The sequence below is a fragment of the Tauraco erythrolophus genome, chromosome 13, assembly GCF_009769465.1.
Source record: "Tauraco erythrolophus isolate bTauEry1 chromosome 13, bTauEry1.pri, whole genome shotgun sequence".
Taxonomy (NCBI): domain Eukaryota; kingdom Metazoa; phylum Chordata; class Aves; order Musophagiformes; family Musophagidae; genus Tauraco; species Tauraco erythrolophus.
This window is the reverse complement of record NC_141477.1, coordinates 6,302,062-6,315,808: the sequence shown is the minus strand read 5'-3', so window position 1 is coordinate 6,315,808 and position 13,747 is coordinate 6,302,062. Positions and strand designations below refer to the sequence as shown.

General features: G+C 34.6%; 1 protein-coding gene across 2 annotated transcripts in view; it reads right to left on the bottom strand.

Annotated features, from left to right (window-relative positions):
- Positions 1–213: 213 nt before the first annotated feature.
- The window catches only part of DIAPH2 (diaphanous related formin 2), a 223,844-nt gene continuing 210,310 nt past the window's right edge, over positions 214–13,747 (bottom strand). For both annotated transcript variants that reach the window (XM_086619411.1, XM_086619412.1), the window contains one exon: positions 214–4,731. In XM_086619411.1, the coding sequence (XP_086475537.1) occupies positions 4,667–4,731 (65 nt within the window). In that variant the 3' untranslated portion in view covers positions 214–4,666. The remainder of the gene's footprint in view (positions 4,732–13,747) is intronic.

Below are 13,747 nucleotides of genomic sequence, written 5' to 3'. Positions count from 1 at the left end.
CCCCCAAATTCCAGTCAAATACACTTGACACCTTAGAGGGGGAAAAAAACCCTAGAGATCCATAAAACGTCAGTAGGCTAAAACAGAAAGTAATTTCAGCATAATTTTATATAACACACACATTTTGAGGTGATGGCATTCAATAGGTAATAATCATTATAAACAAGTGAGACATTGGCGCACCTAGCAAAATCATGTCATGGATATCTTTATTACAGTTTTCAGAATACATGGATTAACAATGGCCAGGCTGTGATTTCATCAAATTCCTATTTTAAACATTACATACAAACACAAAGCTGTTTAAAAAATAGAAATGCATGAGTTTTGTCACTTTTTTTTTTTTTTTTTGGCATCAGGAGTCATATGACTTCCAAAAGGGAAACCAAATGGTGCATGACAGCAGACTGACTAAACTGTAATAGATTATTGTTCACTTTCTGTGGCATATGTATCACCTCAAACAGTGCTAAAAGCAGCACTACAAGAACAAATCTTTCTCCTTTAACATTCTCCTAATGACATCAGTGGGTGCTGAGTGACAGCTTGCAGGACTGCAGAATTCACAGGCTTACACAACTCCCTTTCTTGTGCACAAAAGCAATATGTGATCTGAAATAGAGACACCTGAAGCTGAGGGATTTGGCTTTATCTGCTTGGATTTTTTTATTATTTATTTACATTTTGTGTGCATGCGTGGGCGTCTGTGTACATACTGCAGAATAAGAGATGTAGAGGTTTCTCACAATACTTATTTGAAAATGAATAACTTGCAAATACAGTATGGCACATAAGAGGTGTGCTTTACAGTGCTTTATCACATACATTTGTTATGCCTGACCTCTCAGCAATTTGAAGGCAAACATTAAAGTATAATTCAGCCAAGCCTTTGTTTAATGGATAAGAAGCAATTTACATACATAGGTAAGTTTGCTCCCACGTTACTATTACCAGCTTTAAATATTTACTAGCTATATCATTCTCAATATAGGAAGTACTAAATTCACCCATCAAAGCAGGATTTGCCTGAGGGATGCAAAAGCTGAACATTGCAAAGTTTTCTTAATGAAAGCTACAGGAGGATTTCCACAGCCAAACCTAAAACTCAGCCAGATTCTCAGAGTTTTGCAAACCATTTGTATATCGTGGGATGAATTTAAAGTAGGTCACTGATGAATTGTGGTTTGGATAAAAACCATGAAAACATTATGTTTTTTACAGCATTTGTCTGAGGTAGTACATATACCACACACAAAAATATACAGATATAACTATTTGCATATTACAGAAGGGAACTATGGGACTGCTTGCATTTGTATCTGAATTTTCAAGAAAGAACAGATGATTTTAGATAACATTTTTCGTATTGACCATGGTTGTCTAAAACCAGAACAAATGATGTAATAGTATTTCTGGGAATACTTCCTGAAGCTGTTAGTCAATGCCCTCTGAGGCACTAATTTTGTTTTGGCTTTAGAATCAGTTCATAATATGATTAACACTTAAACCAAACACCACTTATGTGTTGGGAAAGGATATTTGTTGAATCACAAACAAACATACATGACAAACTGTGTTGCACATTTTTCCTCAGTAAACTGCATAAAACTTGAGCAAAAAATCTCTAGTGTCTTTACATTTTTGATCTATACAGCCAGTAGTTGAGCAACAGAGATGTATATTTGTATATGATTTAAGCATTTCATTCCCATGTCAATTGCAAATTTAGTTCAATTCATTGCAAAGGTAAGATTATCTTTCTCTTAAATAAACTAAGAAATGTAAACAGTGTAACATCATTAAAAAAAAAAAATCTCTTCAGTACTTGTAACTGGTAAAATGTGAATGCAAACAGATGTGCTGGTATATTGTTAACGTAATGTCTCAGAGGACAGAGTGAAACATAATTATCAAGAAATTTATGTATGAACCCTCCAGCGATTTTCTTTCTGGGACTACTTTGAATACAAATATAATTTAACTGATATATTTCATTTTTTAAAATTAGAAAATAAGGCAAGTGCATTGCTGAAAAAGGTGCTACTCTTCTACACTTCTAGATAAACATGTGACACCTCTGAAAATTAGATCAATAATAAAAACATTAAAAATATCTGCAATTTAATATAGACTGAAAAACTATCAAAAGACAAAGTGACCAGCATCAATTTCAGAAAATATTTTAGACTTCATAAATACGAGCACCCTATATTTACATAAATTATCTTCTAAACTAGTTTCGCCTTGAAAGACACTTTTGTTCTAACAGATATGTCCATTAAATTATATAAATGTTTCAAATACGAAAAAATAGTAGTAAAATAGAAGCATCAGATGATGTTATTTTGGAATTGCTTTTTTTTTTCCCCAAGATTTGGTTCTTGAAAATCTGTAGTCAGCTTTCACAGAGCTTTAAGAAAAATATAACCCATGGAAATGAAAAACTCGTGCACTAATAACTACCGCTACAGTATAAAGATTCTGTCATGAGCTTTTGAGTTTTCCCATATAAAGATTATACCAATACTTGTAAATCCCAGCAAAATGCTCATTTTAAAATTTGAATTCTAATACACTGTTGATTGTAGTATAAATTTATAAAGACATTATGAACCTAATCCTTCTGAACCGGCTTTGTACATTAAGCACATGTTTATAACTGTAAATGTAATAGTTCCGTTCTAAAAAGTTATGCTTCAATACAAGGTTGATGTTGACCTTACATGAAACAGGATGTAATTCTTTGTATCTCTTACTGATAAACAAGGAGAGAGAATCCTTGCATGCATTTTTTAAGTACCATACAACTCTTTAGTTTGTTACTAAAAACACAAAAAACCCCAAACAGTTTAGGAAGAGTATTAGTTGACAGCACACATTTCACTAGGCTTCAGTCATATTCCTATGTTTAGAGATATAGCAACGGGCAAAACCCATGTTTCCTTTGAAGATAAGTTTTTCAAAAAATTGTTTCAATACCAGATTGAAAAGGAGCTGTATCTTTCCTTACAATAATTGGATATTGATCACTGTAGTTTGAAATTGTGAGAATTTATTCCAAACTAGTCAGATAGTCTTAGGAGTATCTTACCAGAGAAGCAAAAAGCATGTACTGTACAAAGACGCTTGGCTCAAGCAGTAGTGCAAAGTTACACTGCCCCACTATGGAATGCTCCTCTAGAGCTAGCAGTTTGTGCACAGAAAACAACGTGACACCTTACCTTCCAAATATTCTTTATACAACTTAAAAAAAAAAGTTCCCCATAACACCAGATAATAAAAGTATTCATAATAATTCATGAATCAGTGAAAAGCAAAGATAATTTGAGAACAAGTGCCATCTACTACATTGTATCTCATTTTTTAAAATATCATAGCTGAGCAACATACGAGTAGTTCCACTGGAACTCCCTCTTAAAATCCTCCTTCCCATCCAGATAAGCAATGAATCTTTAGCAAAAAGGATGGTGAAGACTGCCCTGAACACCAAATGGACTGTACATTCAACTAGAGTCTGGGGAGAAAGGGAACTACAGCTTCCCGTCGAGTGGCAGAACATACACAGTGTCAGCTACTAAACTGACTGCTCACCTGAGGTACTGCAGTGCAGGGGCCTGTACACAAAGGAGAACAGGAGGAGCTTTCCGAAAAATCAGACTGCTGCAACCATTGATCACTGCTAGATAGTGCTCCAGGTGGAAAATTTCTTAGCTGCTAAACCCTCAGCACTAAAATCCACCAGTAGAGATCCCGCTACATATTTTACCTGAGAAACAGAGGAAAAACTCAGAGGCAGTTCTGAATAACTTCATGATGTGTCTTGTCTCTACAAACCTACACAAAGGTATTTTTAGCATAATTAAAATAGGACAATCATATTTTCCCCCAAATATCTTTATAAAGAATATATAAGTGCATAATTAGAAAAATCCCTCCTTAGTTACAGCTAAAAACATATCCTGTCCTTGATATAATTTAATTTTGGTAAAATCCTATGCTCTGTTTTATTTAAATATTTTTTTAGCAGTGGTAAGTAACTATACATCATCATATCACCAAAAATGTAGATATGTGGTATATCCTACTTGCAGCCAAAACAGCTGAATCGACCAGGCTTTACATTGAGATAAGATTTTCAGCAACCTGACTGGGGTTGTGTTGGTTTTTTATGGTTACAAAAAAGATTCTGATAATGTACACCAGCTCATCTCTGAATTCATTAACATACAATTTTATTATTTTTTCCTTTCATGTCCAGATCAGAACTGCAAATGGAATCCACAGCTGTATTCTTTCAACAACTTTGTATTTTCTTATCCATATAAAACATAACCTAGAAATCCCCAACTCCTTTCATGTAAGTTGCCAGCGTTTTTTTTTTTTAAAAAAAAAGGGGGGAGAAAAAAAAAAGAACGAACATAAGAAAATAAGATGTATATCTTACTGTTTAACACTGTTTACAGATCTTGGTAGTTGGGGTAATAAGATACAGTATGTGGATTATTTAGCAATACCTTGAAAAATACATACTATTTATACACCTTCTCATTTAATCAACACCAGTATTCCTTTATGATCATTGCCAATTTGTATGATAAACTCTTTTCAAAGTATATCCATTTAATTGTAAATAAAACAATTCACTAATTCTTTGGCATCAGAAGAATCATACAGCTGCAATTGTTCCATTGTGGCGAGAACGAGACCTTTCCAAAGTTACTCGTCTGTTATCTGTAATACAAAGAGAGGAAAAAACAAATCACCATAAGATTTGAAACATGGATAATGCAATGTCAAGAGGTTTTCAAACAGCCCTGAAAATAATTTCAAATGATATGTAAATAAGTAACTGGGAGACTGGATCAGAGAAGTTTTACACTGCAGCTGCCAGGCTGAGTTCAAGAGTTCTGCAATCAGCAATAAATTACTTTCTTGATCAGAGAAGCTGGGTGATAAAAGCATTAAGAGAATCCTGAAACACAGTCCCCTTGGAAACAGCACACAATACCTAAAATTCTAGGTAAAAGTCTTATTTTATAAACAATTTACACACAAAAGCTCTGGAAAAACACACTTCATGTTTCATGAGAAGGTACTGACCTGCGTGGTGGTGAAAAGCCTACTAGATGCTACAAGTATAAAAGCACTAACACTGTTCACCATAATTTGGTACAGAGTTAAAAATAGAACAGTTAAATCAGCCACTTCCTAAGCATTTCCTGAATGAACAACTTTTAGTATAAAATATTACACAGTAATTATTGCAATGAATAATAAATATGTCTCTATCACAGGAAAACAATCATGAAGTACCAGCCACACTCATAAATGGCTTTAAAATAAAATTTTAAAGCGATGAATATACACACGCACACACACAAAAAGGGGCAGAAAATTAACCTCCATTTGGTTTTCTGGAGGTTTTGATCGTTCTTTTAGAAAACGTGGTCCTGCCATGCCATTTTTTTTATATTTTTTTTTTCGGTGCCTGATGGCTTTTGACCTAGCCTTTTCTATTCCTTCATGTCATATTCATGTTGCTGCTTCTTGTTTGCATCAGTACAGTATCTACATTGCTACAGCACCAAGGTGTCCCAATATATGGCTGGAACTCTGATGTAGTACTGAAATATTATAAAACAACCGTTACTTCAGAAGCAAAAAGTCTAACAGACAATCTGCTGGCAAACATGTTTTCTCAGCTTTTTTTCAAATGGTTGGCTTAGTTGGTTTAGTTCTGTTTCCACAGTGCAACAGACCATAAAAAGCGTGTGTTACTGGTACTGCTGTGGCACAGCACGAAACTTAGGCCAAGGCAGAAGGTTCAGGCATAAAGCACGAGACCCCAACACATCTGATGGGTAGAAATAATCCTCTGAAAAAGCTATTTACTGAATCGCTATGTTCTAGAGATAGGGGGGAAAAGGTTGGAGCAAAGACCAATCTGGGATCTCATCAAAGTACACAAATACCTGGAGGGAGGGTGCAAAGAGGCCGGAGCCTCTGGAGAAGACAAAGAAAGTCATCTCTGTGATCTGCTTCTGGACAAAGAACAGAGGATGCTGTGGAGACTGCACGGGCTCTGCAAAATCAACCTTCCTTTTCCCTGTTCAACGAAAGCGTCTCCAATGCTTTAGGGAATTAACGGCTCCTTTAGCAAGATTATTAGTTCTTTTTATAGTTCTGCCTTGCCTCCTCTTCCTAATGAATCTATCCATGCATAAAGTATTCAAATTACCCTAAGTCAATCTGTTTTGCATGGGAATAAATCTCTGCACTGGTTGCAGTGTCACTAGGCGCTGGAAATTAAAGCACAAAAATTCCGTCGAAAACCCAAGAAGGAGAGTTATCATCTCAAATGTGCTGCTGTTCCTCTAGAACAGTGAATAGTAATGAGTCCAGTGATACTTGCTCTCAGTGGGGAGAAATACCTTCACCAGTAAACTATTTCTTGATATAATTTCAAGATTGTCAACTGCATAGATTAAAAACAGATAAAGAGAGTCTAGGAACTGTTGATTTTTCTCTTTTCTGGTGTTTTGTGGTTTTTTATCATAGTAAAGACAAACATTTTCTGCAAATGACAGTTCAGATTGTCCTATAATTGCACAACTGAGCTGGGACTTAAATAAAACACAAAACAAAACTGTACAAATAAAACTGTAAAAACCAGAAGCATTATCATTTCCTTCTTCAGCTGATGACAAAGTATTTCCCCAATTATTAGAAGTAAGCTATTCTTTTCAATTACTTCCAGTTTCTAAATGGAAGTAATTACATTTTCTAGAGATACAAAATCTGAAAGATTCAAGAGAGATTGGAAAGAACCACAAGGTTCTTATAGTCAAGGAAACTGGGATACAATCGTCCAGTTATTACCAGTAAAAAACAACGTCAGTACTAGCAAGTGATTTTCCTGCAAAGCTTGGAGTGCTTTATAGTGAACCTTACCAAACCAAAGGCAAGTAGGATATAAATTACACTTTGATAAAATTTTCAGCTCATTATAAAAAATGGATGGGAGGATTAGATTTAGTTATTATTAACATGAAAGCTTTAACACGTTCAAAAATTTTTGAGGTTAATATGAAGTATTTCTTGTTTTTTAGGAAGATATTTATTTTACCCAACAGTGACTCTGCAAGCAACCTTGTGTGTGTATGCATATTTAAATCTGGTTAAAAAAGAAGCATTAGTATGTGTGCATACATATATACATACACATAAAGAAATTGCTCATTCCCTCACTAGATATAAAAAGTGCCTGTAGAAGTATAAACATATTTGTTAGATTAAAACAAAAGGTTTCATATTGGGATCTGAAACTGGATTGGGCTGGTATTTCAGTGACTCAAGCAAAATTTTTTAAAAATCATGACATTTATTACACTTTCAACATACACATTCAGTTATCTCCAACAGCTGTATTTACATTTTTTTATGTTACAGACCATATTGAATACAGCACAAAGCAAGACTGGCTTATAAACATGACTATTCTAGCATAAATCGATGTATAACTTCAATAAATGATAAAACTATTTACTTGTATTGTGAGGGGGTGGGGAGGGAAAATAAAAAGCATCAGTAGTAACCTAAGAGTATTTAAAATTAAGCCAAAAATCATTGCCAAAAAGCTCAGGTCTGCACTTTGGAAGTATGTAAAAATGACCAGAAAACATTATACTAGTTTCTGTGTGAATCAGTCACGCCTTCTGGGCAACTGATCTACCTGTGTACATGAAAACTTTGTTTCTTACTTTACTGTCAGAAGTCTCTCTTTGAAAAGTAATTTAAGAAGCATCCACAATGCTTGCATTAGAGAAATTGAAATCTGCCTCAGAAATGAACACATGAACTTAAAAATGGTCTCTTAATCAAATGAATGGACCTTTTCTTGTGGCAGTACAAGTTAAAGCAGTGAAGGATTAAAACGGAAAACAAAGCATGTTTCTATATCATAAAATAACCTTTATCTTTTAGCTAGCTGCATCAAATTCAAACGAAGTAAATATACAATGAAATACTGAGAAATCAGATCAGTAGTTCCTTTTTAATATCTATAATACTGGAATGTAATCTTGACCATGCAAACGCCACACCTCCACTGGAAGAAATATACGGACTTCGTTGTAACGACAATTACTGGCTCAAGTCTTCTTGCACTCAATATAGTACTGAGATGGAAATAACTAATATCTACATTATACAAGATATTTGTAGAGGTTCTTTTGATACATACACATCATTCACCAACTGATATGAACCTACTCATGTAAAAAATATAAGCACAACCACAAAAAGTTTAGTACAATAAATATATGCCATGAAGTAAACAAAAAAAAATAATCTAAACAGTTATTTTTACACAATGTGTTTTAATTTTATGGAATTTGACAACTTCACCCTTAAGACATTCTCCCTCACACTCTGTATGTATAAAGCATTAGAAATTATGATCAATTAAAAACACATTGGTAGGGGAGGGGAAAATATTTTCACAACAACTATACCCTGCAAAATGTATTTTTCCTTTCCTTAATGTTCCTTCATTAGTTCTGTTATTAAAAGAAAATTCTCAATAGCTGCAATAGATTTATTAACTCATTAGGTTGTTACCAACATAAAACTCAGCTGTATTAGGAGAAAAATAAATTATATTTTGCAGAACTGCAATACTAAGATTAAGTGACTTTTCTATTTCACTTTCTTCTTATCCACTCTTCCAGGTAGTAACTCTGTACTCTCCTAATTATAAACCTTACTTTTTATGAGCAATCAATGCTAATAATAATATAGATGTTGTGCAATCGAATGGACTAGTCATGATACTGAGATCTCTGATAATAGAAAAAGACAGTCTACAAAACCATACTTCAAGGATACTCAATTAGAATTTGTATTATCCTGTAACCACCAGAAAAAAAAAAAAGTTCTCTCTTTGACATGCTTGTTATTAAATTTATACATGCATTATAAACTGCCACCTTGGGCTTGGTACCTTAGTTGACTAACTCCCTAAGATTAATTTTTCTTTTTTCAGTGAATTAAAGCATTAAAAGTGTTTCTTTGTGCCTTAATTACAGCAGTCAATTCAAACACTAGACAGATTTTGAAATCTTATTTCCCTGTAGACTTTTCTAGAGTGCTCATCAGGAGACTAAGTTCCTCCCAAATGTAAATAATTGCAGCACCCCTGCATTAGCATTATAAACCCAACAACAAACCCCAAAACCACACAAAAAAACCCAGAAAACCACCAACCAAACATGGCCAGTACAGATAACTACTTTTTGCTTTTTTTTTTAAACTCAAAAGGTTGAAACGTTTATCTATAAGCAGAAGATGAAGCATCTAAATGTTGCAGGAAAACGGGCTAAAAAGAATACTGAGGTTTTCAGGAATGAGTCCCACCAGAACTATTTTGCCTTCTTCAAAGACAGTGGTCACAGGACCCTCACACCTGAACAACACATATTTTAAAGAGTGTCTTAGTTAATAAATGCTATGTTGATCACATGGATAAGAGCTTAAAATAATGTCAAAATGTTGAATCTGGAAGAGGGGTAGTGCACGGCACTAGGTGCCCACGAACAACTGTTGTGCTGAAGCAGATGCTGGAGGGCATGAGCCCCAGTAAGTAGAACTCTGAAATGCTGATTTATTTAAAAAGCTCACACCATTATCCTACACAATCACTACACATTTTTTTCTTTTTTTTTTTCCTGTTCCTGACTCCAAGGTGAAAGAATTAACCTTCCTATAGCTGGCAATTATAAAAGGTGTTTAATGCTCAGAGAAAGAAGGTACCAGCTTGAGCTGATTTGAAAATGACCATATAAAGAAGGTAGAACACTCAGCAATGAATAAAATATTTAAAATTTCATCTTTGTGAAATAATTTTGACTATGCAAAAGATGCAGAAATGCATGTTGTAAGGGATTTTGTGTAGTCTATGCCTTTGGGAATCAAGGAAAGCATTTACATAAAATATTTATTTATTCATTCATGTAAAATTTTGTTCACTGGCAAATCTTACTGAAACACATCTTGTTTTCATGAGCAACCTCAGAGAAAACACTAACACAGGCGCAGGTACTTCAGCAAGCACCATAAACATATATAACATGGAAACAATCAGAAGAGCAAGATAATTTCCTATAAGTATGGAATAATTACACAAAAAATGAGTAAGCTGGTCATTTCAGAATGTTTTAAATGGATAAACTGTGACAAGAGATGATAATTCCAATGGGCCAACTGCATCTTTGATATCGATGACACTGGTATGTCGTCTAGAAAAAGGTGGAAATCTGAACTGCACTCTACAAGTGTCCCTTTTTTCTTACAGAAATAACTAAATATTTTCTGTATAGGGTCATTGATTAGAATTAGGACAAGTTAGAAGAAATTTATATCACTATATAGCCTGGGTAGCCTCTAGTTTTCCCCTTGAGCCATCTACACATAGCGAAAACTGAAGCCAAGTTACAATGTCATTTATGTAACAGCATATTATCAATTGCTTTAAAGAGCAACCCATGACAAGAATTAACTTTATTATTTTTTCCTCTATTGACCACATGCACCTTCATCAGCGTAGCTTACCAACAATGAAAGGCAAATCTTTTTAGAAATAGGAACTGATAGAACATAAGACAGAAACAGAATTGATACAGTGCAAGACAGCAGGGAAGCCCGTCCATCTCCAGCACCTCTTTAACAGCTACGGCAGAACACCGTTCCCTGTATTTCCTGGCCTGGGCCTATGACATTATTGGAGAATACCAACTGAGAAACAAGCTAGTCAAGGAAATTAAGAGCTTCAAAACCGTTGTCGGTGTCTAGGACACAATCCTTTTGAGAAACAGCACCTTGAGGGAAAAACGGCTCTCCTAACCTCAACTCTGTTAAGATTCAGTCCATCTCTGTGAGATTTGATTTCAAATTGATCCCTCAAAATGTGTGGCCTGTATAAAAAAAATAGCAATGAGGTAAAAATGAGTTATGGGAGAAATGCAGTCAAAATAAGACCTCAGAAAGCACTCTCTGGAATAGCACTTTCAAAAGATCTTTATTGCAAATAGATGAAACAAGCAAATAAAAGTTTATAGAAAAATAAAAGTTTTCTAACCGGGTTAAGGGAAACTGCACAGGAAATATGCAGTTTATTTTTAAAATTTATTTTAATCCTTTAGTATTTTAAACACTCTTATTTCAACCTCAACAGGCACCCTACACATGCCTGGCAAAATCTGAACTAGACTCTATAATCATCACACTGGGTCACTTCACATTCCTTCGGATTTGGTATTTTTGTAACCAAAAATGAGAAAAGATCAAGTGATACAACATCCCTGTTCTCAACTTTTTTGTCTCAAACAGAATCTAAAATTCTTGACAATCAAATGACAGCTAAAATGGTTATTTTAGCATCAATTTCAAAGAAAACACAGATATTTCAAGCAAACTCTGTAGCTGTGAGGTTAAATTCCATAAAGCCTGTTTTATTTTGGTTTAGGTCCAACCCCAGACTTTCAAGTGAAAGCTGAGTGATAACCTGAGCATTCACACAGTGTATGTTGCTACAATGGAGGAAAAGAAACTTACCCTTAGGCCAAAGAAATCAGGGGTTTTGGTTTGGTTGGTTTTCGTTGGGGTTTTTTGTGTGTGGTTTTGTTTTTTTTTTAAAGCCCTCAAAACCAATCAGCACATATAAACAGCCCAAACACGTTAATTATAAATGCATCCTGTGTTGATCTTACGATAATTTAAAAATGATGTTCTTGACCTAGTTAGTGGGATGCTTACCAATATATTGACACATAGGAAAAGGTGTCGAAGAGTAAGAAAGTTGTTCGAAGAAATAAGGAGGAAGAAAAAAAAATGGGTCTGTGTAGCTATTAAGAAGATTTCTAGGATAGGAAGAGAAAGTACTAAGAATTGTAATGGACTTAAAAGGATGTCTCTCAAGACTGAATAGTTCCTCCTCAGAAAAAAAGTGGAAAACCACACATCTCCTGAGTTATCTGCAGAAGTCAGGAGTGCCAAAATTATCATCAAAACGTAGTGAGCCTTAAGATAAGATAGATTTGTATGTAGATATGTATTCTGTTTGAAACTATTTCCTTCAAAAGCATTAGTCATTTAGATAACACACAGCATCCTCAGTTTAAGAAGGTTCCCAGACCAGCCTATGTGCACAATTTCTCATTGAGAAGATACGTGGATGCCTGGATTCTTTTTAACTTGCTAAATAAAAGTCATTAATATCCAGAAGCACTGTTGTACAGAGCCAGGTCTAAAATACAGAGAACTGAAGGATTTAAGTCCTGACACAAAGGGGTTTCACTCAGATTAAAAGGGAACAAAGACACGTCTAATCTTACTGCTGCCACTCCGACCCGGCTTGCAGGGCGCTGTTAATTGTAGCCTTTGAGTTGTATGAAAAGGCAGAACATCAGTAGAAAACCATTTATTTACGTTCTATGAGTTATACATAAAAACGCTTTGAAAATGACAAACGTGACAAGTTTTCATGTTAAACAGCATGTCTGATGACATTTACCAGCTCAGCGCAATCCAGCTGTGACCACAGCCCATACAGTACGGGAGCACAATAAAAGCAACACTTTTACAACCAAAATCTAGGATGTTGACCATCTGTATCGCAATTTCATTAAGCAAATAAATACTTATCCTACTTAGAGCTGAAGAAAATAAAGTACTTATAGAATAAAAATGGATTTGTAAACCCTACTTTCATGTAATCCGTTTAAAATAAATTTTACTATTGCTTACTCCATGACTTCAAGATTTTTAAAAAAAACAACGCCGAATTGTCCCAATAAGCTAAGATTCCTTAAACCGTTCAATGATCTATTTAATATTTTAATTTGACTTTGCTTTCTTTGTTAATAGCACCACTTGGGATATGCATTGAAAGTTCTTCCACAAGAGTTGCAATGGAAAAGCCTTACTTTGAGACAACACATGCCTGCCTCAGGGGCTACAAGACAAATCAATCTATTTTTCTCCTTTCCTCCAAGGGTAATTGGCCTTTAAAATTACAGAGGAAAATAGGTCTTCATGTCAGTACAATGCTGGCACATATACAGCCATTTTCCATTTCTTTTTCAGTTTGAATTCTCAGCTGAGAACTAAACTTATAAAGGTGGGAAAATAAAAAGAAGATGAAGAGGAACGATTGTATCAGTTCAGATCCTCTCCAATAATAAGCAGCACTGTGACCAGCATCTGGAATTTACTGAAACCTGCTCTGAATAGCTGTCATTTTCCTAGTCAGTATTTTTTTATTCTTCTTTGTAATAAAACTTGAGTTTTTGTGACAGCCTGTACCACCAGTACTCATGGAGATTTGCCACAGAATTTAGTTAAACTGAGAAGTTAAAATTGTTGCTTTATTTCTCATACAATCTCAAAAAATAATGCTGATTTTTACGTCATCCTTATGAAATTGCCTTTTTCAAGCAACAATCATGGCTATGAGCATCCCTGCAATCCTGATGCTGTGCTACACACAATCACATATAAACTTGCGTGTTTCAGACTTTGAATACTGTTGAATTGCATACAGTAAATTTCAACTTGGTTAATAAATTGTTTCAAAGCAGTGAAACTCAGATGACAGTCTTCATATTTTTCTGATTGCTATTAAATATGATTTGTAATACATTACTCATATCATACCCTTAGTAAGAAATTCTCATGCAAAAATATTTTCCAG